The sequence below is a fragment of the Gigantopelta aegis genome, chromosome 3, assembly GCF_016097555.1.
Source record: "Gigantopelta aegis isolate Gae_Host chromosome 3, Gae_host_genome, whole genome shotgun sequence".
In the NCBI taxonomy this organism is placed as follows: domain Eukaryota; kingdom Metazoa; phylum Mollusca; class Gastropoda; order Neomphalida; family Peltospiridae; genus Gigantopelta; species Gigantopelta aegis.
Window position 1 is genome coordinate 48,761,684 of NC_054701.1, and position 26,508 is coordinate 48,788,191.

At 36.2% G+C, this 26,508-nt stretch overlaps 1 protein-coding gene across 2 annotated transcripts in view; it reads right to left on the reverse strand.

Moving 5' to 3' along the window:
• Window positions 1-847: 847 nt before the first annotated feature.
• LOC121368163 (E3 ubiquitin-protein ligase HUWE1-like) overlaps window positions 848-26,508 on the reverse strand; it is a 97,033-nt gene continuing 71,372 nt past the window's right edge. Inside the window, exons 57-79 of one of the 2 annotated variants that reach the window (XM_041492776.1) lie at window positions 26,121-26,277; window positions 25,231-25,357; window positions 23,895-24,031; window positions 21,870-21,966; window positions 21,129-21,435; window positions 19,576-19,856; window positions 19,005-19,202; window positions 17,941-18,128; window positions 16,784-17,078; window positions 14,041-15,159; window positions 13,067-13,158; window positions 12,334-12,491; window positions 11,453-11,578; window positions 10,776-10,966; window positions 10,160-10,423; window positions 9,027-9,230; window positions 8,382-8,612; window positions 6,871-7,146; window positions 5,736-6,006; window positions 4,876-4,981; window positions 3,652-3,951; window positions 3,095-3,285; window positions 848-2,570 (exon numbers count right to left, since the gene is read on the reverse strand). In XM_041492776.1, the coding sequence (XP_041348710.1) occupies window positions 2,468-2,570; window positions 3,095-3,285; window positions 3,652-3,951; window positions 4,876-4,981; window positions 5,736-6,006; window positions 6,871-7,146; window positions 8,382-8,612; window positions 9,027-9,230; window positions 10,160-10,423; window positions 10,776-10,966; window positions 11,453-11,578; window positions 12,334-12,491; window positions 13,067-13,158; window positions 14,041-15,159; window positions 16,784-17,078; window positions 17,941-18,128; window positions 19,005-19,202; window positions 19,576-19,856; window positions 21,129-21,435; window positions 21,870-21,966; window positions 23,895-24,031; window positions 25,231-25,357; window positions 26,121-26,277 (5,419 nt within the window). In that variant the 3' untranslated portion in view covers window positions 848-2,467. Of the gene's footprint in view, window positions 2,571-3,094; window positions 3,286-3,651; window positions 3,952-4,875; window positions 4,982-5,735; window positions 6,007-6,870; window positions 7,147-8,381; window positions 8,613-9,026; window positions 9,231-10,159; window positions 10,424-10,775; window positions 10,967-11,452; window positions 11,579-12,333; window positions 12,492-13,066; window positions 13,159-14,040; window positions 15,160-16,765; window positions 17,079-17,940; window positions 18,129-19,004; window positions 19,203-19,575; window positions 19,857-21,128; window positions 21,436-21,869; window positions 21,967-23,894; window positions 24,032-25,230; window positions 25,358-26,120; window positions 26,278-26,508 lie in introns of both variants that reach the window. The other variant, XM_041492775.1, reaches the window with a different exon arrangement.

Below are 26,508 nucleotides of genomic sequence, written 5' to 3' on the forward strand. Positions count from 1 at the left end.
GCTGTTTGCATTATGCCTAGTATATTACTTAGAATAGCAAATAATTAAGTACCAGTGTAAACAACATGGCTGAAGTATTTAGAAATCAGTTGTGTCTGTTCAGCTTAGATATGAATAAAATTAAACTGGTACGTAGATTAATTTATAGATGGTATATATGATAACAATTTGATTTTGCATATGAGCTTATTGAATGAAAACGGTGATATTTCTGCTGGGGATTGGAGATTGTAGAGTTTTTCTTTGGACATGATCGAACAAACTTTTTACTAGCCCCACCATCAAAATACTTGCCACAGGCGTCGGGCTACCGTATTCTAGAAGCCCTGCTGATACGCTACACTATTTCTGGTGAGAAAGTTAAACAGGTTAAAAAAAGTTGACATACATGTAGACTGGAGACGGGCAATATATCTTGTTTGGCCTTAAGTTGACTGCCACATTCTTTCTTTATTCAGATTCGGTTTCAGTCTGTGTATATAAAGGTTCAATGAAAGGTTCACATTGCATTCGAGTATCTATCGTGCTTTGTGAATACAACTGATTGTTACAAGCATGACAGTGTATTGTTAATTAACCTGGTGATGCCATGTGTGGAATATGACTCAGTATTCAATCAACACTAACATGTTTATTCACTTGGATTTCAATTCTGTCCCAAGTAGTCTGGTTTTTGCAGGGTACTTGATTAAGAATCTTAACATTTTGGTGCAGAAAATCCATCCAGGATTTAATACATAGGACAAAATCTGGGACCAAAATATTTCACCGGCTTTTACAGGTTACAGTTTAGGAAGGTTTCACTGTAAGTAGATTCAATTAAAAATAAAAAAATAAACATCAAACATTGTTACTGAAGAACATTTTTAATTTGTAGCTGAAATTCCAATTGACATCCGAAAAGATCTTCATAAACAAATGATCATAAGATTTGTTAACATTTTGCCAGTTTGCGACAATATGGATCATAGAACTTAAATACAACTAATTACGTTACATCTGTACAGTTATCCAAATGCAGTAACATTAACAATAAACAGGTCAAGTTTCCATTTATAATACAATTTTCAAACTCACACCATATCAATACAATTGCATTTATGTTCACTGTACAATTTTATCCTTGTGAAAAAACCTTTCAAGTTATTTCCTTACTCATTGGTAGTGTTATTCTCACAACATCTGCCATCTCCTTCCTCTTGTCTTTTCCATAAACTACTATAGAGAGAACTGTACTGTACATATAGCATGAGCAAGTATCAAGATATTTTAGATTCATTAAAGTTGGAAAGCAAACGGTTTTGTGGACTTTTGTTTGCAGAAAGCCATAGATGCCCACTGGATACAAAGCATTCTAAAAGGCAATACACATTGAAATATATAATACAAGGATGTCATCATCAATTCATACCCCCCACCCCCACATCTAATAAATCCAGAATACTAAAAAATTAACTCATTTGTGCCACTCAGATGACCAGACTAAATTGTTGCAACATATAAACAAATAGAACTTCACACATTTAGTCAACTTTAAAATGTTCACGCAATTGTATACTTCAAAATGTTTACACAATTGTATACCTCCAAGAAGCATGCCAGTCTTGTAGCTTGTTTTCCAAACTGCATGGTTTAATTAATAAGAACTGCATTAATTTAACTTAGGTTTTAACAAATACAATTCTCATATCACGAATTCACATCGGTTATTTTTTTTTAACATTCACGTAACAGAGAACAAAAATCTTGGTGCATCATGTTTGTACTGCGGAAGAATGCATTGATGAAATTACCACTCAATCTTGCTTGCATGCACATACACATATACACATAAATAGGATTTATGGGTCAAATAACAAAAATGGTACTGACAATCATAATCTTTCTGTCAGCAAGTTCAAGCTTTATGTTTTTATCTTGACCTTACATACACAAAAAAGAAAACACTTTTTTCATCCATTCTCTTTGTACACAGTGTATGTATATATATAAATGACACGCACGCACGCTCGCACACACACACATTCACAAAAACAAAGTCTTCTTAGCACTTGGTTAGGTTGGCAGAAGCCCTTTTCGGTAAACATTTACACAAAGTAACTGGCACAAAGCCATGTCATAAGCCATCCAAAATTACAAATTTGGTAAATCTAAGTTGCACAACAACAGCCTAATGGTATTTCAACGGGATAGTCAAAAGTTATCAATCTAAATGTACATCAAGACAGAAACGGGTCTTATGTTTATCACTTTCTAAGGAGTTCAGTGCTCCAGTCTAATTTTGGAACTGGAAAGTATCCATAATCTAGAGAGATATCGGGCTTGAAGACAACTCAGTAGCCCAACTCAATATTAACAAATTCAGGGTTTTTTAAGTGTGAACATTCAGACACGAATCATTAGAGGAATCACCCATCTACTCTGGTGATGCTGGAATATTACAGTCAGCCTGAAGCAGAAAGGCAGCTCAGGCCAGGCCAAAACCTTCAGAGCATTCGCTGACAGCCAGAAGCAGCATGTGTCTAAGTTTGTCAAAGGTCTCGTACGCTGGCAGATCCAGCTGGTTAAAGCTGTAAAATAAAACAAATAGTACTAGTAGTAAAATTAATATTCTTATTCAACATGTTACCAATCCTCGGATGGCACATCTGATAAATAGTAGTGTTTTAAAATAAGAAAGATAGGACTCTGACAAGAATTTTCTTTCAGGTTCAGTAATTGGTAAAAAGTAGGTCATGGTGACCTAGTAATACTACAAAACATACAGTCATCCAGAGTTGTACTTGCATGCAAACATTCACAAGTTTAATTGATAAGGAAGATATGCCCCAGACTGAAACAGTTAACAAACAGACCAATGGGCAAACAAACAGACAAATGGGCAACACTATACCATACTACAATTCATCAAAGATAGACGTGCCAAAATAAATGATGCCACATTTTTTTTCACATTTAAAAACTTCAACAAAGGCTGAAGACAATACAAAATTTGGGCCAAACTGAGGGTAATGCAAACCAATAGTGAAAGCAGCAGGACATGAGAGTATCAAATGGGTGTCAAGCTAAACATGTACTAGTATTCGTTTCTTACCAGGTGTGTGCCGTTGGCAGCCGGTCAGTAGAACGGTCATCCCGATGAATCTGGAACTTCTGGATGCCATTCATGCCCTCAAGATGCGAGAATCCTTGCAGTGGTACCTTTGATGTGCCTGTCACAAACTGTAGGAAGTTGGCTCTTTCTGCTTGGTCAAAAGATCTCAAGGCACGCCAGAACCACTGGATCTGAAATATATTACATGTTTTATTTACTTTGGTAAAGAACAATACCTTGAAAAGAATATTACTTCAATAAATAATAAAAACAGTAAATGAAAAATGCATTAAATATATATATCATATTGAGAAATCTGTAAAAAGGTTCTGATTTTCCATGGTAAAATTGGAATCTGAAGATTGATATTTTATTTGATATGGGAAAAGAATGAATGAATGGATTTTTAACGACACCCCAGCACAAAAATAGAGATCGGCTATTGGGCATCAAACAAAGGTAGATCTGTGAAAAGAACAATGTCAGAATGTATAAATTTTTAACTGAAACATCACATGAAAAGTTCCAAAATTGAAAAGACTTTCATTAATGTATACCTGTAGTGAATTTGGCTGATACTTGTGATATTCACAGTTGGCCTTCAGGTCATCAATGTCAACAATGGGTAAACCAGATATCAAAAGTTCCAGTTCTTGTTCGTTGAATATAGCAACCAGTTTCTTGGGAATTATGTCATAAAAGCCCTCCAGAAATGCATTCAGCTGTTTGCGAATGGCTCCAGTCATCTTCATTTGGCACACAAGTTTCACATATTCTCTTTTGTTTTCTGAAGTCACAGCAATATTTCGCCCATTTGGCATGAGATCACGACTTTCTGTGACACCAAATTCTTGAATCTACACAATAAAATAATACAGATTATTTATGATACAAGCATAAAAGTCCAGGGGTAAAAAGAAATATTTTCATTGGCTTACTATAATAGTAGACAAGAAAAGTTACATGTTTTCATGACTTATCATTAGCCATCCCTACCCCCTTTATTAGTTGGAACTATGTAAATGACATATGTAATAGCTGTGGCCTATCCTGAGAAGATTAATAATAGGTTTTGGTTTTTTATTACATCAATTATGGATCTTCCAAGCTTAAAAAGCATAAAGTCAAGTAAAAATAAAAACAATACAACATACGAACTCGTGCCTGGAATTAACATCATTTAGCCACAGAAATTTCTACCCACCTGGATTGAGGGTTCAAGCATTAGTTTCTATCTTTAAAGACTTAATTAGAATGAAATGGCCAAAAGATGTTGATCCCTTATAATTTTCTGCATTCCAAATTATAATTTTTTTTTTTTAATTGGCATTTCCTGCAAGTGTACTATCCCTTAGTGGTCAGCATTTTCATGGGTTTAATATCTCTCAATTTTTTCTTTTAAACATGCATCGAGATGAACATTCATAGATGCATCTGTAAACCAAGTTTCATTACTGTAAGACACAGTTTGAGAGAAATAAAATGCAAAATGTTAACGTTGAGCTCAATCACAAACGATGATGCTGTCACCGCCAGAAAAGTGGTATTTATATCTCACTTTTTCATAAAGGCAAGACAGAAATGGACAATAATCTAATGTATGAAAATCCTTATGATCAGTTCGCCACAAAATGAGTTCTGATAAGCAATTTATTTATTTATCAAATTCCTATCAGGAATGGAATGTTTAATCCCCCAGTGCAGTTTTGAACTCAACAGATACCACTTAACGAGCATGGTAGGACCATGCTTTCCCCGTTTTCATCTGGAACAAGCCTTACCTCAGTGCTAAACATCAGCTCGTAGCCAAGATCTTTGACGTTGTTCTCAATAAGGAAGACTAGACCCTGGTAAAATGCATAATCCTCACTTTCCATATCCGTGTATCTGAAATAAGATCCATTAAAATATGTTAGTAGCCAGCTAGTGTTATTGCCATCTAAAATGACGAAATACAGGAAAACATTAATAGGCAGTAATTTCACACTTAAAGTAAAATGCAATTTTGGTTCACATGACAGTTTATTGTCTAAGGCCCCCCCCCCCAAAAGTCGGTCTCTGGTCAGACCAAACTTCCAGAATTGATGCTGCGATGGGGCTTTTTTCTTTTCTTTCTTTTTAAGCATGGATGCACAAAAAAGGTGGTTATGATACCGAAATAGTTCATGCACGATGGCATTTTGGCTCCAAATGCAGTTTTACGTCACAGCAAGACAAGCCCGGCAAAAATCCACGTCGTACTGTGGGAATTTTTTTTTAATTTTTTTTTTTAATGTCAACGAGCCAGGATCAAAATCAACGCACACATTGATCAGAGACCAGAAATTTATTTTGTTTGGCCTAATGTCAAAATTAACATATATTTTTCTATACACCTGGGCCATGTTTTACAAATAGATCTTAGTGCTAAGCTCACTTAAGTGCATAGCTACCTTATGGACTTATGGTGATCTTAGTGCTAAGATCTCTTTGTAAAACAGGGCCCAGGTTAATATACGTTATTAAACTGTAAAACTTAACAATTTTTGTTTCACCAATGTTACGTGATAAAATTAAGTTAATGGAATAAAATTGTTAAAAATTATGTACAATGGCTTTGTTTATAACCTAGCTGAGCTCCACGATAAACAAGTAAGTGTACCTGACTGGCAGTCCGAGCAAGTGCTTGTAGAAGGACCTGGTGAAGTAACACTCGAGCAGTTTGTTATCGTACACTGCCTTGGCTATGATCCGCCCCACAAACTTGTAGTAGCTAAGGTGATTGGAATTACAATGTGACGACGGGTTAATTGTGTATGTGACACGGTCTCCAGGTGATGTTTTGAAAAGTGCATAGTTGGGATTAAAAATCTCTCGAGAAATGATCAGATACCATTCTCTCAGCAAGCCACCTGCATCCTGACCCTCTTCACCTGCAAATTGTAAAATAATTCACAATTAATATAACTACAAACACCAGTGCTGTTAGAATTCTCTTGTACATGTGTATAAAGATATGGTATCACCTATTACATTTTGTCCACCCATCACCTCATACAACATTGAAAATTATACAGGAAACAAATCTTGTTTTAAGCTATATTTTCATTCAGTGAAAAGGTTTAAAAATGTCACAACTTTTTAAGATGTGTGTCCACTTGAGTGTATGCAGCTAAAATCCTGCATAATGAAATGACAAAATGGTGTTCATTTGTCCAATGCAGAATGCAATTCAGTGTACAGCTGCAGATGGGGTTTTTTTTCTGACTTGATCATGTAACGGAAGGTACTGAAATGTGTCGGAAAACATACAAGTGGATACAGTATCATACTGGTATCCATATAAAAGGATACAAACACGCAAAACTTGTCGGAGTCCATACCGCATTCACAGAAGTGGACATGTGGGCTTTAGAATATTCAGAAGTGCAATAATTATTTAATCATTTTAGGTGTCAACAGTCTGTTATTTAACAGACTGATTCCACACAAAACAATGTTTTGATGTTGGTGTTAGTATAAATGAATGAATGAATGGATGAATGAATGTTTAACGACACCCCAGCACAAAAAATACATCAGCTATTGGGTGTCAAACTATGGTAAATATAAAATTTAAATTGGTGTTAGTAATGACATATAGGTTTGTTAGTGGTGTATTCAGTTCAGTGGCACAGTAACAGAGATAACATAAAAAAAAAAAAAACCCCACCCCAAAACCCCCAATAGAACACCCCCTAACCCCGAAATGTTTTAAATATATATATATATATTTCACCCAGGTTTTTATCAAATACCTTCAAATACGATGTAGAATCGCTGCTTCCACTCTTCTGCCGACCTCCTGAAGAGCTCTCTGAACGAGTCTTCAAAAACGTTCTCTCTCTTCACATGGACCGGGAGGTCCTCTCTTCGCAAACCCTCGTCCAGACTGTCCAGCTCCTGCCGGAAATACCTTCGCTTCACATCAAAGTCTAAAATCCTTGTGTGATCAACAAGAACACTGAAGGGTCCATCAGCAAGATGTGTCGTAGACTGTCTCAAGATTTGGTTCAAAACTGTCCTGTGTGTTTCTGTAATGAGAGGTGGGGGGAAAAAATTAACTTTTCAATTTAACAGTCCCAAGCAAGATAATTGGAATAATACTTTTTATTGCTCATTTACAATGGATGCTGTCCGAGCATGTGGTGTTGGTATAAAAACTGATATAGAACATTTCCAATGAGAGCATTTACACTGACATGTGCAATGCTTGAATTTTGAAAATGATTGCAGCCAGTTGCCTTGAAAAAAACAACTGCTATGATATATTAAGAAAATGTTATTTAATTATTTTAACAAAAAAATTAAGTTCAACTATGGTATTTTACATAAGCATATAACAAAAAATAAACTGTCATAGCAAATCTGTAAGATATTTACTATATCGTAACAAAGCGTATCAACTGATAAAAATAATGGTTTGGACACTACTATAAACACAGCTGTACTTTTAATATGTTTAAATTAAAAATGCACTGCAGTGAGTTCATTAAAAGTGCAGACCCTAGTTTCAGCCCGTGAAAATGAACACCAAGTTTATTTCATCTACAAACCTGCAAGAAATTTTGATACGGTTATAACAGAGAAGCTAATGTCTGATGTTTTGATAAGGAAATACCGTCCAAAAATAGACTACTTCATCAATGCATTTCGGATTATTACAAAATCCTGGATGACCAGAATCATTTCAGGTGTACGAAAATCAATATTCTAAAGGAGAAAATGTAAGTATTTCTAATTTAAAATTATTAAAAACGGCTTTTTAGTGAAAATATATCATAGTATTTAAAAACCAGCGTCTGCCACTTGACTGAACGCAGTTTGTGTGAATACTCTAAACACATGTAGCAGCCGCAACAAACACAACAACCAGGCCGCACACACCACATCCCGTGTAAATGAGCCCTTAACATGAGAGAGAAAACGGTGTCAGATTTCTGGTATCACACGTAGACTGATCAATTAAAGACATCCAAATGGTTGTTTTGCAGAGATAAACTGGATGCAAAAAGCCATATCATCCAATGTAATTAGCAATACGAAAACTGCTCTGTGAATTATGTTAAACTTGCACGTGCTGTAAGATAAAGTTTTTGATGAGATGTAAGAAATAAAGACTTTCACACATTAGATACAGTAGCTTGATGCATTTCATTAAACAGATGATAAATACACAAAACCCAAATGAATATATTTTCTCTACATTCTGTCACTGTAAACAAATGGTATTAACTGAACACTTCAACAAAACTAAACAAGCTCTTACCTGCGAATTTGAGGAACTTCTGTGTATCTGGTGGCAAGTGAGCCAGTGAAGAAACAGATGCAACCGAGTTTTCCCGTGTAAGTGCCTGAGCGTTGTCGGACATAAACGGGCTAGCACTCTCCGACATGGATGGACCTGGTGACGGTGAGGGGGGTGCCATCTCGGCATTCAGGTGAGCCAATTGGTCTTCCCTTTTGTGCTGAGGTTCAGAAGACTTGCTTTCCTTTTCACCTAAACAAAAAATATTAAACAAAAGGTTTAAATTTTAAAGTTCATCTGAGCCCAAATATTACACACAGACTGTTACATTATTACATATTTAAGATTGTGATAAAATGAAATGTTTAGGTTTTTTTTTAAAAATGAAGGTGATGGAAGGAGAGGATGAATAAATAAAATTTAAATTTAAATATTTATTAATGCTCATCTATCTGATCGATACCATTTAAGCTGTACTATATGTTCAAACATTATTCAGTAGCTCCAGCATTATTCAGTAGCTCCAGCATTAAACTTTCCTTGTGATTCCCTGATGATTAATCCTGGTGTGAATAAGACTAGAACACACACGACAATAGCAGGAATTTGTTCAAGATGAAGTTAATTAAACAGAGGCCCCACTAAAACCAGAGAAACGGTGACAACCTGCATGGACAATGAAGAACGCTTCGACTACAGGCTGGAGAATAAGTACAGCATGATGATCTTTGGTCTTTGAGAGTTCAGTCAGGCAGTCTCCCAGTGTTGTCCACAGCTCATCCAGAATCAGCTGCTCACTCAGGCGTGGTAGTGGAGGAACTGCGTCATCAGACTTCGATTCCTTGTTCTTTGCATCTTCTTTAGCAGATGCTGCAAGCAAAAGCACAGTTCTTGCTATAGTGTGTATACCACCAAATCAAATCCCATAGACGACAATAGTAACACATGTGGCTAAAACTCCTACCAGCAGTGTATCAAATGACATACCCACAACAGATATAAATACTACCACCCCTCCCCCTTAAAGTAAATCATACAAAAATGCAGGTTAAGCTACTCATTTCAGATATAACGGGTAGCCTCTATAACCACCCTAGTTCCTCACAAACTTTTAGTACTTTTTTTTACAGGTACCCCATACATGTTTCAAGCACAAGGCTACTTGACACAGTGGTACTAGATGAAATAAAAAACCATACATTTTTTTACCCAGTTGAAACATCTTTTTTTTCTCTTTTTTTTTACCACAATCGCCACCAATGACAGAACTGCTCTATCAAAAGTTGGGTGCACCTCAAACTTCAACCCAACCGGAAGTTATTTGGTTTAGTACTACCTATACTGACCAGATCTCAGGATTTCAAACATTACATGAATCACTTTTCGGTTCCATGCCCATCAGAAATAATTTTTCCATAATCATTGGAATGGTGGATTGTTACATAATAATGGGTAACAAACTTTCAGTTTGATTCTGCCAACATGCTACCAAACTGATTGGTTCTGTGAAATTCAGAGGCTTGCTGCTATAGTACTGCATCATGTCATAACAAAAAGGAATCCCTGAATAATTTCCCCAGTTTTAATGCTTAGAAATTACCTCTTGCACATACTTTTTTAGTTAGGATGTCATTAAAACATTCATCCATTCATTTCTTACACAATTTGCCTGGGTTTATTATATCATACCTGTTATGAGACTATGTTATTCTGACATTTTTAAAAACAAATTCCTTAGGTCTCTTGACCATAATACAACATGAAATGTCAAAATAAATATAAAACAAAAAAGGGTTTACCGTTTTCTTCCACTTCCATTGGTGTTTCTGCAGTCTGGTCCGAAGTCCCAGACTCAGACATTCCGGTCTCTGCAACGGAACTGGCAGTGTCTGAGACTGGGGTCTGATCGGAGGCACCTGCCGTTGGCTGGTCGGCAGAACTCGGACCGGAAGGTGCAGGCACTGTGGACTGAGATGCTGACTGAGATGGGTTCCTCATTCCAACTATGCTGAACACATCAGCATCCAGGTCAGTAAGGGTCTCTTCAACTTCAGCTTTTTGTTCTAAGAGAAAAAAAAAAGGGTAGGTCTTAAATGGCATAGCAACAAAATGGACACATTTATATCATACTAAGATCTGCAGCAGGACAGTGGAACCATTAGATGTGATTCAACCACAATAAGAATTCCATACCTAATAATAATGTCATTTTCATACAATATATTCTATTTTACAGACACATGATACAATTTATTAGTTTCATCTTGATGATTACGAATATAAAATAACTGTTTAAAAAAACAAAATCCACAACAATGTCCTATATTCTTAACCCCTTCCTCCCTTCCTATGGCAGTGACTGTGTACCATTTTTTTTTAACTTGATGCAAACTGTTAGATGTAACATTTTCTTACTGGTCTTCCTTGCTTTTTTGGCTGCTACTCTTGCAGCTTCCCTGAGCTGTATTATGACCTTGAGAATGCGCAGGAAAAACTGCTGACTTGACGTCTTGCAGGTCAGTTGAGAAATGGAAGGCAGCTGCAGCTCACGACTACTTTTAAACTTGGCAGGTGCACTAACCACAACACTAGATGTTGGATTAAACCTTTAAACAAAAAAGAAAAAAAAAAGAGTGTAATATAAAACTTAACAATAACAACTCCTATATTAATTATTTGTATTTTAATACCAAAATTCAAATATTTGTATTTATTAATTCAGACTATTTTCAAATGGAAATTATGGAATTTTGTATCTTAGATCTGCAATTTGCTCATTTTTGGCACATCGCATTAAATTGAATGACTACATAACGATATCCCAGTATGAAAATACAAAAGATGAATATTCAAAAATATAAAATTATCAATGAAACATTGTGTAACAGTGAAGGAAGAAACTAGCTGCAGTCACATAGGTGCTGGTCAGGTCAGGTCAGGTGTCGACTTATGCTCGCTACTTCATCCAGCTTTTATATGCACATTCGCCAGACAGAATAACATATATTATGGCCTTTGATATACCACCCAGTCACTGGCTGGAATGGGAAATATTGTATTTTATGCTACAGATGACTTCTTGTACAACCTACCTGTCTGTGAGAACACCTTTACCATGATGTGAATCTGGGGTTTGGTCTACATCTCGGTTCTCCTCAGCATCCGGTTGGTCATACTTCATCTTCACATTCAAGTCTTGAATCTCATTCAGAAGATTCCTGCACAATATTAACACATTTATTTTATGTTTTATTTAACAACGCACTCAACACATTTTATTTACGGTTATATGGCATCAGACGTGGTTAAGGACCACACATTGAGAGAGGAAACTTGCTGTCGCCACTTCATGGGCTACTCTTTTCGATTAACAGTAAGGGATCTTTTATATGCACCATCCCACAGACAGGGTAGTACATACCATGGCCTTTGATATACCAGTCGTGGTGTCCTGGCTGGAACAAGAAATAGCCCAATGGGCTCACCGACGGGGATCAATCCCAGGCCGACCACGCATTAAGCAAGCACTTTACCACTGGGCTAAGTCCCGCCCCCATTTTTCACTAATACAGCCATCAATGGGGGAAAGAGTATTAACACCTCAGCACATTTAAAATTATGACTATTAGATGTCAACCACAACACTACACAGTGAGAAGAAATCCTACAGCAAAATATTAACACAGGTTTTTTTTTCAATACAGCCATCGGGGCGGGGGTAGGGGGAAAGGAGTATTTGTTTTAACCACACCTCAGCACATGTAAAATTATGGCCATTTGATTCCATCATGGTTACTTTGACACTATACAGTGAGAAAAAACCTGTTGCCATGATAGACTACTCCTACCATACCATACCATAAGAAGGTAGCAAGGGACCTTTTTACATCAGTATTCAACATCTCCATGGTAACTAAAACAGTCGATTAACTAAACTTCATAACAGTTTATTGACTGAATGAGTGAAGCCTACCTGATGTGGGAACAGACTGTAAGGCCTATTTTTCTGGCTCCAGAAAGTAACAGATCCAAGATAGCATTTCTTGTAGCATTGTTGGCCCACGAGAGTTGCAACAGCAAATTGGTGGCATCCTCAAGTCCTTCTTCAGAACAAGCCTTGGTTGTCAGAACCTTAAAAGAACATGTAAATTTTGTGATACGTGTCTTTAATGATATTTCATTTATTACCCCAGTGGGCACACATAACTGGGGAAATAAAAATCATAATTTCTCACTGAGAACGGACATGTACTAAATCAGATACTGTGACAAACAGTAGTAATTTCTGTGAACTGCCAGTTTACTTGTCAATATAAACAAAATCTAAGTAAACAAAAGATAATGATACATGGATGCATCAACACACTTTTAATTAAATAATTCAGTTCAAGCAATAAAAAGCAGTTAAGATTATACATCTCCGACATATCAAGCTATTCAGTTCCTGTTACGATATTTCATAATGTCATCAGCTGGTTACATTTGTAATGGTTATTCTTACTAAAACCAGAATCTGATAATTTGCTTTAAAAAGTTAAATTAGTATAACTTCTTTAGAACCTTGTTATAAGAACAAATGAATGGTATATTTCGTGAATTGCATTAATCATTTCATTTGGACCTTATTTCTCCCATTTTCAAGTCATTTGTATCCTTGTTTCATAGGGATGCTAATTTTATGGTGAAATCTGTCAACCACAACTTACCTGCACAGCCAACTGCAGCTCATCTTTCAAAACAGGATCTTCATCAACTTCAGGCACTTTTTCCTCCTTTGTCGACTTGCAAGCTTCTAGATCTGTAATTATATTAAAAAATAAAAAAAATGGAGGGAAATGGGGGGATTGTAGGAGTGAATTAATTTTTGGGGATTCATCGAGATATGAACGGGAAAAAAAAAAGCACCTCTGGACCAATCAGACTGCCATAAAGTGTACAGATGCAAAGAAAATTTAATTATTTATGTATAAACACAGTGTAAAGAGCAGTGTGGAAAATACAACATAATACAAATATTAAAGTAAGTATATTTTTTAATTTGTATAAAAAATCAAAGTGTTTTAAAAACTTTAAAATTAGTTCAAGATGGAATTTAAAAAGATTCCCAAAAATTTGTTGCCAAATATATCATTTCTCGTTGGCTTCAGATGATTACACATCCATCAAAATGTGGCGCAGTGTCAGTATACACTGACAATGTTCATACTGAGGTGGAGGATCCTTCTTTAAAATAAATGAATGCGTCAAATATGTATGGCCGATACGGGAACACAAGACTACTTCATCCTTCCTGCACCACCTGTAGAATGACTGCCACTCTCCCAGGACTGGCTTATCAGAATGAAGCGTGTTCATGACCACTGTCCCAATCATCTTGCCAAGTCGAAAAGATATATTGGTCAATATGATATTTAAAATCACTACAACAACATGGGGCAAATTTCAAAGTAGACTTGGCAGCAAAATCTGCCATTTTATTGCCCTTAATGCAAACGTGGCCAGGAACCCAACAAAAAACAACATCTTTATTGACAATTAATAAAAAGACACATTGAATGGAAACCATTAGTCTGGTCAATCTAAAATTTTAAGTATCACAATTTTCAGTGACAATTTTCAGCAAAATTTAATGGGGCAGGGTTTAATTTTGACTTTGTAACACAAAAAGAATTTTCTTTACCTTCAGCTGGCTTTGGTGGCTGGAGAATGGGATGTAACATCACAGATGGATTCAGTCCTGGGGCGGCTGTTCGTGCTGTTGAGGAAGTCATGACGTTTGCCTTCGTTGCCTGCAATGCCTCGGGCAACGATGTAGACACTAAAGCCAGTAACCTGATAAGTCGATCCGTAAGAACCTGACTCTTGCGAATCACTGGATGTGACAGCATACTCATGAGATGACCCAGAGGAGCCCTGGAATAGTCCACACTATTTAACTCACCGTCTCCGTGCATTTTAGGAAAACCTTTGCCCTTACGACTACTGGAGGCACTGTCCAGTCTCACAAGAAGATCCCAGAAATCAGTGTCACACTTTCCTTCTTTAGCCTCCTGTTTCGAATCTAACTTGTTCACAACTCGTGGACTCATTACCGGACTTGCGAGTCCACTCGTAGTCTGCTTTTGCTTTGCACCTTCAGTGTCTTTTTCGTCGTCACACTTTTGAACCTCCTTTGCTTTAGAACTAGGGAAAAACTGACTTGGAAATATCTTGGCTAGAGATATTAATGTGTCCAGTACGTGTCTACACACAGCAGGAGCAGCCTGCACATGAATACTAACACTAGAGCTGGGCGAGTTTGCATGTTTCTTCCCAGCGTTTCGTGAAATTTGAAAGACGTTGGCTCGGCACCCCAAGGCAGCTTCTAAGCTGACAGACAGCCACGAAGCTTGACTTCGGATATCGCTTTTAACAGACACCGGTGAGTCTGTCTGCATAGGGACACCTTTTTTCAATTTGTTCTTTCCTTTGTCATCAGTCTCCATAAGAACCTTGCAGTCACTGGTTTTCTGCAGTATCGATAACAGTGCCTGCATGACCCAAGCACGCGTCGGGCCGTGGTAACACAAGTTTCTTAATACTCTATGGAAACGATTGGTATTGATTTTTGGTTCATCAATGAAGAGAAGCACTAAGAGGCAGGTGAGAGCCTCGTGATCCAACAGATGGCGTCCACGCATTTTCAGCGTGTTGCTGTTACTGTTGGCTGGACCACCAAGCCGACCCGACCCCCAGGCCCACTGACTTCCTCCGCGTGGTGCTCGTATTGCGTACCTTGTTCCTAGCCGACCTGCTAAACCTGCAAGAAAAGATTTAGTTGTAATTACGTTCATCAGGCAGCTGGTAAAAATTTCATAGATACATCACAAGGTAGCCTTACATTATTATGAAGAGGAACATTTACTACTAGATCTTTTCTTAGATGCTTTAAAATCAAAATCTAACAAAAATATTAGAAAAGTTTACTTTTATTTTTGCCCTTGTGAGCATAATACACATTTTTTATATTCTGAATGAGAACATATTATAGATTTAACTCTCATGATACTAGTTTAGTTAGACAGTTTTCTGCTGATGGATAATGCTGTACTGCATCATAATTATTGTGCAAGTAATAGACAAAACAAATAGCACAAATAAACACAAAAATAAACTGTTCACACAATTATCTAGTTGTGCAGAACAAGCTGATAAAAACACATGCAGCACAGCTACAATGGAAATACCAACAGGTTGTAAGCAAAGGGCAGTCCTGATGTCACTTCAGTATGTTACCATCTTAACATTAAAAATAACCCCATACTTGTGTCTCTGGATAGATTTAATGGACAGGAAAGGTCCTAGTGGACATATTACAGAATCTTTGACAAAATAATTATGCACAAGATATACTAAGAAACATCAATATAATAATAATAATAATAATTTTAAAAAATCAAGTTACACCCTATAAAATATAGTTTTTACACTCGACAGAGAAACACACAATATCTGATAAGAATGTTTGTACAAAGATATAGCATAACATTCATTCACTCATTTATTTATACCAATTAACAGGTTTAGTTTATTTTATTTAATGACATCGCTAGAGCACACTGATTTATTAATCATCGACGATTGGATGTCAAACATTTGATGATTTTGACAGTTTTAAGAGAGGAAACCTGCTAAATTTTTCCATTAGCAGCAGGACATCTTTTGCACCAACCCACAGACAAGACAGCACATACGACAACCTCTGATGTACCAGTCGTGGTGCAGTTTGGGATGGGAAAAAAATATATGTGAGAGAATGGGTTCACTGAGGTGATTTGATCCTACGATACAAGCACCTCACGAAACACATTTTATAAGTTTTTAACTATCAACAGCAATGGATATGGAATGATTTTCTGCAATAACAGAAAAACAATCTGTCATTAACAAGAAAAAGAAGAAAAATACTCCACATAAAAAACAATACTAAAAAATTAATTTGTAAATAAAACTTGTAATAAAATTCAAAAGTGATAATTAATCTCTTTTTACAACTTACATTTAGTAGAAACCAAACAATTAACATTGTACTGCACATAACAAGACATAACAGAATATACATGGAAAGCTAAATTAAGCTAACACTGGCTAGGCAGCTAAAGCTGTGATCAAGCCATTTCATAATTTATCATATTGCAACAATTTGTTTTTTAACCAGTGTAGTATGTGCAATACACTGAAAGCAGAAAAACAAAAACAAAGCAATTTTAGACAAACTAATTTGTCTGATTTGCACATCTTTTGTAAAACACCTACTGGAACACTGAGGTAAACAATAATATAAAAATATTTAAATCCACAATTAAAATCCCCAAGAAGTTGAATACTGTGCACTCATTTGAACCAAGTTAGCCCCTTGCTCACACCTGCTCTCTCTCGAGCACCTGAATGACGTAATATGGCAGACAGAGAGGCTGCCCCAGCTTGCGCAAAGAGGCGTTCCTGCATCAGTCTCCGATGGCGATCTTCGAATTCTCGCCGCAACTCCTGTGCCTCTGTGGCTAGATCTGTTGGTAAAACTGCCAACATGCTGTCGTCCATATCAGCCAGCACTTGCTGTCGAAGAGACGTTGGGAGAGTTGCGAAGAAACTAGCTGGATCAACCGGTGTGTCTGGATTGAGTGGTGCTTGTTGCTGGGCCGCCAGTCGAGTCTGTTCTGCTCTTTGCTGTGCTAGCACCTGAGAAGAAGAAGAAAAAGCATTCTGAGAGTACTGTGAAAGCAACACATGTTCCCTAACGACACCACTGAAGCACATTAATTAATTAATCGTCTGCTATTGGATGTCAAACATTTGGTAATTCTGACACAGTCATTAGAGGAAACCCGCTACATTTTTCCTGATGCAGAAAGGGATCCTTTATATGCACTTTCCCACAGACAGGATAGCACATACCACAGCCTTTGTCCGGTTGTGGTGCATTGGTTGGAATGAGAAAACACCTGAATGGATCCATCGAGGTGGTTCAATTCTGCAATGCAGGCACTTCAAGCGAGCACTCAACCGAATGAACTAAATCCAAGGATATGGAGAAGACTAATTTTGACGTGATTATAAAGGTTTTTTCTCTCCAATACCCACTTTTTCTTGTATTAATTTTGAAGATGTGATTATAAAGTGTTTTTATTTAATATTCACTTCTTGTATTAATTTTGATGTAGTCAATTAAGTGTTTTTTCTCCAATGTCCACTTCCATAGTGATTATAAAGTGTTTGTCTCTAATACTACTTCTGCTTCTATTAATTTTGACAAAAATTATGAAATGTTTCTCCAATACCCACTTCTTTTGTATTCATTTTGACAGATATTATGAAGTGATTGTTTCCAATACCCACTTCTTGTATTAATTTTGACAGATTATAAAGTGTTTTTCTCTAATACCCACCTCTCTGGTATTAATTTTGACAGAGATTATCAAGTGATTGTCTCCAATACCCACCTCTTCTTGTACTAATTTTGACAAAGAGATTATAAAGTGATTGCCTCCTCTTGTATTAATTTTGACAAAGAGATTATAAAGTGAATGTCTCCAATACCCACCTCTTCTTGTATTGCTGGTGGAAGAGCCGCCAGGAACTCGGGGTTGACCTCCATGCCACCGATAGTCTCTGTGTTCAGTGCCTGCTGCTGCGCCCTCTGCTGGATGCGCTGGAGACGCATCTGTTCGGCTATCACTTCCTGACGAATATTTTCAGGTAGAGCAGCCAGAAAAGAGGGGTCAACACCCTCTGAAAATGAACAAAAGTGAGTTTGTTTTGTTTAACAACACCACTAGAGCACATTGATTGACTGTCATCAACTATTGGATGTCAAACATTTGGTAATTTTCGCATATATATTCTTAAATAGGAAACACGCTATATTTTTCCACCAGTAGCAAGGGATCTTCTATATTCACCATCCCCCACAGACAGGATAGCAGATATCACAGCCTTTGATACACCAGTCGTGGTGCACGGACGTAAGTTTGCGGACAACTTTTTTTGTTCATACCCAGATGAACATAATTTTTTTTTTTTAAATAGACAATACTTATAATTAAATTTTAAACATACTTATTAATAACAACACTAAAAGTTCAGATTTTATTTTGAATAATTTTTTGGTTCTTAAACAACGCTCAATAAGACAAATTACCAATATAAAGTGATGTCATCAGATATGACAGCCTGATAACGTTATTTTAACATTCATCGAGAAAAGAACAAACTCTCATTGCTACAGTTGGACCAATGGGATGAAATTAAATTGTAATGAATGTAACGGAAATTTAATTATATAATAATTATATATCAACAAATATGTTAACAGATAAGAATAGGGATTTACCAATATATAAAACCAACACTAAAACCATAATGGCTGAAGATAGAATGACAGCAAAAGAAAAGACATCCAGACCATAAGAGTGAAGGAGAAAGAAAAAGGCATCTATTACGTGACCGGAATAGGAAACAGAGGACTCACTGGAAGATTTTAAGCCATCACATTGACTGTTGGGATGTTCAGACTAGTCTATTGTTCCAGAGAAAAATTCCAGTAGTTTGAGGTCGGGTTCAGTTGAAAAGAAAGGACTAATCTAGAAATACATGTATTGTACAAACCTCCAAAAAGATTTGGATTGGGTGCACTCTGACCAGATGTTGTTGTGGTTGTGGTCGCTTCACTAGACCGCCCTATCAGCTCATCAACTTCTGCTATCAAAGCTCCCAGACTGTGCAAGTTGTTAGGCAGGGTTGCTGTGGACGTTACTGGGGGTGATGCCATGACATTTCCAGTAGATGACAACTCGTCTGTACTGCCTGAATGAGCAAAACAAAGATATATTTGAAAACAAATCATTATTATATTCATGTTAAAAGATTGCAACACAAGGTTAAGTTGCGATGACATACTGAACATTCCATAGAATGGTATTCACACATATAGTTATTTTTAATAAATTTCATTTATTGGAGGAAAACTGTAACCTATAATTCACAAAATAAAGTTATAAAATGTTTAAGAAACTTCACCTGGCCTAAGCTGGCACATAGATGGACACTGTATGTTTTCACGGATTTACAGAAATAATATGCATTTCAATACTATAATACAAGCATACACAATAATATATAAATATAGTAATCACACAGCCTTTAAATGGAAATGTTTTACCGAGAAGAAAAACCATACCTGAAGCAGATGAATGAACCGTGACTGCATCTGAACTTGTAATGTTGGATACTTCCTCTGGAGTAATCGCAGTTTCACTGGTAGGCTGGGCACACGTGCCTGAGTCTGAACTGGACGTCGGGGTACCAGATACTGGTTCATCCACGCTGGAGCCCAGGTGAGGACAGGCGGCAGATGGAATAACATTCGGTGAGCTCGTCGCATCCATGGGTCGTTCATCTCCAAACATCAACAGCGATGCCAAACTGGTTGGGGATGAAGAGGCATTCAGTGCATTATTTCTGAAATAAGGTAGCAAAAAGAATGTATTTAAAGGACATCCTTTATTAACTATTATGAGTACAGAATTCACATTTTTAGCCTGACTTAACAATTTGTTGAAAAACAGCTGAAACTGTATACTTAAAAAGCAACAAAACAAACTTACTAAATATGCTTAATCCTTCCATACAAGCCTTCTTGAATGGCTTGTATGAAAAATCTCTCATTGTTTAATTCTTTTTAATCAACTTTTTGGAGAATGCAATATAAAATAAATTCACCAAATTGTACTTCTATTCCTATTTAACAATTTGTTGAATGACAACTTAAAACTCTTAATTATTTGACATATTGTCATGACAAAGAACATTATTTGAATATAAAATACAATGATAAAATGCTCAGACATCTATCACAAGTTATCTTATTTTTAATGGCGTCACTTTTTAAAATATATGTGTTGGACACAAGAAACTTAAAACTTAAAACTGAAAACTGAGCAGCAACTGTAGATATTTTTTCTCCATCGAGTGCTCGAAATAGTTGCATACGAAAAGCAGTCTATTTTTTTTTTAAGTTGGCAGGTAAAATAAAAATCCATCTAATAAAAATTAAAAAAAGTCACAGGTAATTTTTCAAGAGACATTATCTCCTCTATCTGTTATTAACCCTACTAATGGATTATTTTTGACAAAACCATGTTACAGGAGTACAAATTTATATCTAGAAATAGTACTCACATTTTTACTTTGAAAGTTTATAAAATACATAAAATAATGTTCATATGTGAAAGGTAAGTATTATTTACGTTGGTTTTTCTGTTATATTTTAAAGCAGTAAATGTTGTCTCAAATTACAGACATTTATGTAGGTGCATTTGTGGACAGATGACCAGTCACTTTTGCTGACCAAAATTACCAAATTGCTAACAGTTACTTGATCCTCTTTCTGTATTAATGTTATTTAATAAACCCTGACCTCTCCATCTGGAAATAACAGGACGACATGCCACTGCTTCCATGATAAATCCTGGTGAGAAATATCATGTAAGAGGCGCCGAAAAAATAAAAAATAAAAATCATAACTTCACTCATTGAAACGAAATGACAAGGCGAGTACAAAAAAACTCACCACTTTCTATGTGTGTGAATATGAGCAACTGAATGAATGAACAAATGAATGAATGTTTAACGACACCCTAGCACAAAAACACACATTGGCTATTGGTTGTCAGAAAAGGTTAGTATATGGAAATTATAAAATGAGCAACTGAAGTCTCAGAGATTACGTACCTTCTTTGTTGGCGCAGTGGAGCCAGTGATGTGGTAATTGGCACCGGCTGGGCAGGCGTTATTAAGGTCTGTGCCCCCGAGGCCTGGCCTGCTGCCGTCACCGTGGGATCGTGTATCTCTGCCCGCGCTACGGCACAGGAGGTCTGCACAACACTCGTACTGGCCACTGTGCTTGTGGCAAACGACGCAGACGTGGTCAGCAGTTCGGCAGGTGCACCGGACGTCGCCGTGGTCACTGGTGTAGACAAGACCTCTTCAACCATAGCAGAGGCTAGACGCTCGGCAGCTGCAACTGCTTCACTTACACCTGGAATTACATTAACATGACAAGTTGAGGTCTCCACAGTGTCATGTTACTGACAACTAATGAGGCGAGCTTGCATCTATAGTTCTTCCCACCAGCAACGCTTTTTTCATACTGTGAAATTTACTACTACTTATTTATTTTTGAGTCGATTGTTTTCTAAATTGCACACAAATATAGTTTTTTTATATTTTATTACCAAAACACTTTTAATTTTCTTCTTACGTCAAACCAAACTAAAATTATTTACAAAAACCATTTTTGTAGAAGGATAGAATGGACTATAGGAACAATTTTCAATTCACTATACTTAATGATCAATAGTTGTTTTGTTTTTTCTCCTAATTTGTATCTAAAGAAATTAATGCATTTTTCATCACAAAATATTTATTATTAACTCGACTTAAGAGAAGTTTTACTCCTTAGTAGCTACTTACTGATTTGTCTGGACATGTTCTCTGCCGAGGGAGTTGTGACGGACGATGTGGCAAGAGGTGTCGACGTGACGGGATCAGCAGTGCACCCAAACTTTTTCTAAATGAAAGTTCAATTCTGTCTGAGTTAACCATCAAAACAAAACAAAACACAATACTCAATAATATATATATATATATATATATATATATATACATACATTAAAAAAGTAAGTTTTACAAGATACTATTTGAAAATATTTATAATAAAGACAGCAGCTGCTATAAAAAAATAAACAATAATGCAGAATGAATTAATGTTTTGACATGTATGGTATTCTCCAAAATGTACAAACAAACATTCTAAAGTACTGCTAAGTAATACATGTCTCCTACCGGGCCCAACAAATAGCCCTGTGAAAAATGGGTAAATCACCATACATGTCAAACAGTACAATACACAAAAATTAAGTATTTTAATAAAAAATGTTTAATTAATTATTAACTCTTTTCACCAGCGCTGTAATGAACACGCATAGGCTTCATTGACCTAGGACTTGGAAGTTTGTGAGAAACTGTGGTAAACTTGAAACCTCAACGTTAAACTTTAACACAAAAGTTGACACCGACATGCTGCCGTTGGAACATTAATACCTATATAAAGACTTTTTATTTATAAAGGCAAGACAAAAATGCCATACACCATTGTAAAGAATTGTGTATTTTTCTCTTAAATGCAAACATTAAGACCAAAAGAAGTTTTTTTTTTTTTTAACAACACCACTTGAACACATTGATTTATTAATCATCAACTATTGGATGTCAAAACATTTTTTAATTTTGACATTTCGTCTTAGAGAGGAAATCTGCTACATTTTCCATTAACTCTTTGATGCCTGGTGGCCATTTTGAATTCCAGCCCTAGGCAGTGTTTACCTGCTGATGCCCTAAAGCATAAACACAGATTTCATGCACTGCAGCAAAAATAACTCTTAACTTAATCAATAAACAAATCTGCATCAAATTTTGTGAGCTATTTAATTATGTGCAATTAATGAAGAACATATATTATTTTATATGATGTAATTGTAAAAAAAGTAGTTTAATTGTCTATAAATAACAGAAATAAACAAAAGTTTTAATAAATGTTACTGGTAATTATCAGAAAGTTCTGATTGATTTTGGGGTTTTTCATTGAAACAATGCTGGAAATCTGGCTTTGTGGTATTGCTTGAAACATCCAACACACAGGTTCACATTGCACTGTTCACAGCCTGTGGCTGGCTCACGTCGAATGCCTTGTGTACTGCATTGTTTACATGTCCGTTTTTTACCCAGCACAACAGGCCAGTGTAAGAGTCCTACCGATATTACGTCTATTTCGAAAATGTGACAATGGTATGTCGTCACTATCGCTACTTAAGTCTACATCCGAATTACTGTTATTTAAATCGAGTACGTCATCGTTCGTGAAACCTTCAAATTCCGAAATACTATCATCAGAATTGAGAAATACGTCGTCGTCCATTTTGTTAAAAACATTTTCAAAGCGAACAAAGCCGAACAAAGCCAAGCGAAGCCACGAGGTGCATGAACAAACCCAGCTGTAAGACTACTTTTTATTGGTCACTGGATTAATCTTCTACAAGCTGATAATGAAAACTTCTAATTATATTAGCCAATGACATCTCGTTTTACATGTACAGTCGGCCACGCCTCCAGTCGGCATTCGATAATAGCTACTGCTTGTAAACCACGCGTACAGGCGGGACTCGACATTTCGCGCAAATTAACATCACGACGTGTGTCGGGATTCGGCCCCAAAGAGTTAAAGGGTAAGGGATCTTTTAAATGCATCATCCCACAGATACCACGACCATTGATATACCAGTCATGGTGCACTGGCTGGAACAAGAAATAGCGCAATGGACCCACCAACGGGGATTGGTCCAAAACTGACCGTGCATCAAGCGAGAGCTTTACCACTGGGCCACGTCCCACCCCATATTAAGACCAAAAACCCATAATCTATGAAAAAAAGTTAAGTACAGGAGTGGTCATTAGTGATTCCTCAGCGGAGTTCTCTTTTTCTTCCTCTTCTGCTGCTTTTTTTCGCTTCTCTCTTCTCTCAGCAAGTTCATCATCTCTTCTCTTAACAAGGCACGTAATAATGTCTGGTTTCAAAACTGAAAACAAATTTAAAATCATCAAAACCTTGCAACAAAAACACACACATGTATTAAATGAAATTGCTAGACATGAAATAGTGGATAGTCAATATACTAAACTGAATAAAAGGATTTCGAGATTTTATAGCATATTACTGAGAATGTGTGCCTGTGCATGTCAGGGATGTGATACTCATTCAAAAATAAACGCTGAATTGACACCTCTAGACTTACCTAAATAAGGTAATTTTTCAGAATTTCACATCAAATCAAATCTACTTTGTGCAAATTATTTTTAGCAAAACAGCTAAAATCTGATAAAAAGCTGAAAAATCATGTGAAATGTGCATGCATATAGGTAGTACTATACCAAATAACTTCCGGCTGGGTCAAAGTTCGAGGTGCACCGAACTTTTGATAGAGAAGTGAACACCACAAGTCCTGTGATTAGTTATAAATGTGAGTGTGTTGGTTGTAAAAAATAATAGTTTCATCTGGGTAAAATAAATGTGCAATTTTATTTCATCTAGTACCAATGTGTCAAGTAGCCTTGTGCTTGAAACATGTATGGGGTACCTGTAAAAAAAAGTACTCAAATTTTGTGCGAAACTAGGGTAGTCATAGACGCTACCCGTTATCTCAGAAACGAGCAGCTTGACCCCCATTTTTTTCTGATTCACTTTAAGTGTAAGGGGTGGTAGTATTTATATCCGTGGCGTTTATGTCGGTTGATACGTTGCAGGTAGGAGTTTTAGCCGCATATGTTACTATTGTCGTCTATGGAATTTGATTTGGTAGTATACACCCTATATACACACGCTTTTGTCAAATTTCTAACCAACATAGGACCAAGTGAAAAATAACAAGCATTATGAGAGTACTGCTAAAGCAATATATGTCACCTGCTGGACCCAAAACATTTTCATATCTCCTAAGTTCAAGGGCTATAACTCGCTCAAAAATAGATAAATTGCCATGAAAGTGAAATTTTATCTGTAACAGTACCTGACAAAATTTCAATATCTCAAGGCATTGTCAAAACCCCCATCCAGAAAACTATCTGTGAGACAGATGGACAGACAGATGGACAGACAGATGGACAGACAGACAGACAGACAGACGGAAGGAAGGATGTGGACAAAACCTAGTCCCCTCTGGATGGACTGGTAGGGGACTAATAATATGAAAGTACAATTTTGGATAGAAGGATGACCAACCTGTTACACAATTGTGTACACTGTCACCATCTAGGACTTTGGATTCTTCAGTCCATCGCTGCAAAGTGGAGGGAATACAAGACAACACACTGGAACCAGAAACAGAGCCAATGTCTGGGTAATTCTCCTGGAGGTAAAACAAACCAAAAATCATATTAAAATTTTTTATCTGCAAGATAAAACTTCGAGGGTTGATAACCAGAACGGACTACATCGACAGTCATCACATGGTTTAAAAAAAATATTTAAAAAATAGTTTTGTTTCTTTATTTTATTAATTTATTTATTCAAATCACTTAGTTTTAAATGCCTCCTATTACATGTATGTCGACAACAATAAATGACATCCATAAGATGTTTATTTCAATGTATGTTTTAAAAATATAAATAAATAATAGTTATATTTTTTATGCGCTTTTGTTGCAAGGTTAAAAAAAGGTTTAATAAAAAAATTCAAGTCAAATTTTAATTCAATTAATTTTATCAATTAAAATAATGTATTCCCTACATGCATTGTGAACATATATAGATGAAATTATAAACCAAGTTTCACTGATCTAAGATTTATAGTTAGTGGGAAATGGACCTCAACACAAAACTTAATGTTAAATGCAAGATAATGCTATCATAAAGTTTTAAAAAACAAAAGGTGGGCAGATATTTAGCATTTTAAATTTAATTCCTAATTCAAAAAACCTTAACATGTTGGGTTTTTTTTTGTTTTTTTACTGTATACAATACAAATTACATTCACAATGTAGTTGCGACATTTTCTTTTAAGACAGTACAATTTTATATAAGTTGATTCAACACATTTTTAGCCAACCCTGTCTCCTGAGCTGGATGGAACTTGTCCCAATGTTTTTATATTGTTTTAGAGACTTAATTACTTGAAACAAATCTTCAAACAGTTCTTCCTCCGGCCGAGAAATCACTCTCATATCATCATTGGCCAAGATAACTCGAGTGTGGGTGGGACCACCAGCTGTTGTAGTTAATGTGCTAGTCAGTTGAAGAATATCGGCAGCAGTTGTAGGACCAAGCAGTCTACAAAATTAAAAAAATAAATATAATAAATTTCAGTCTAATGGTCTTATGTATACAGTGGTTTTAGTAAATCTATTATCACACATATAATTTTAGAAAAAGAAGCGTAAACAAAAAGTAAATCTGTAGTAACACAAATGCTGTTTACCAAAAGTAGCCTACTTTCAAAGACCCCGAGTGAAACCCACAAGCATAATGGAATCATGTGTGCCACCAAGAGAATAAAATAGA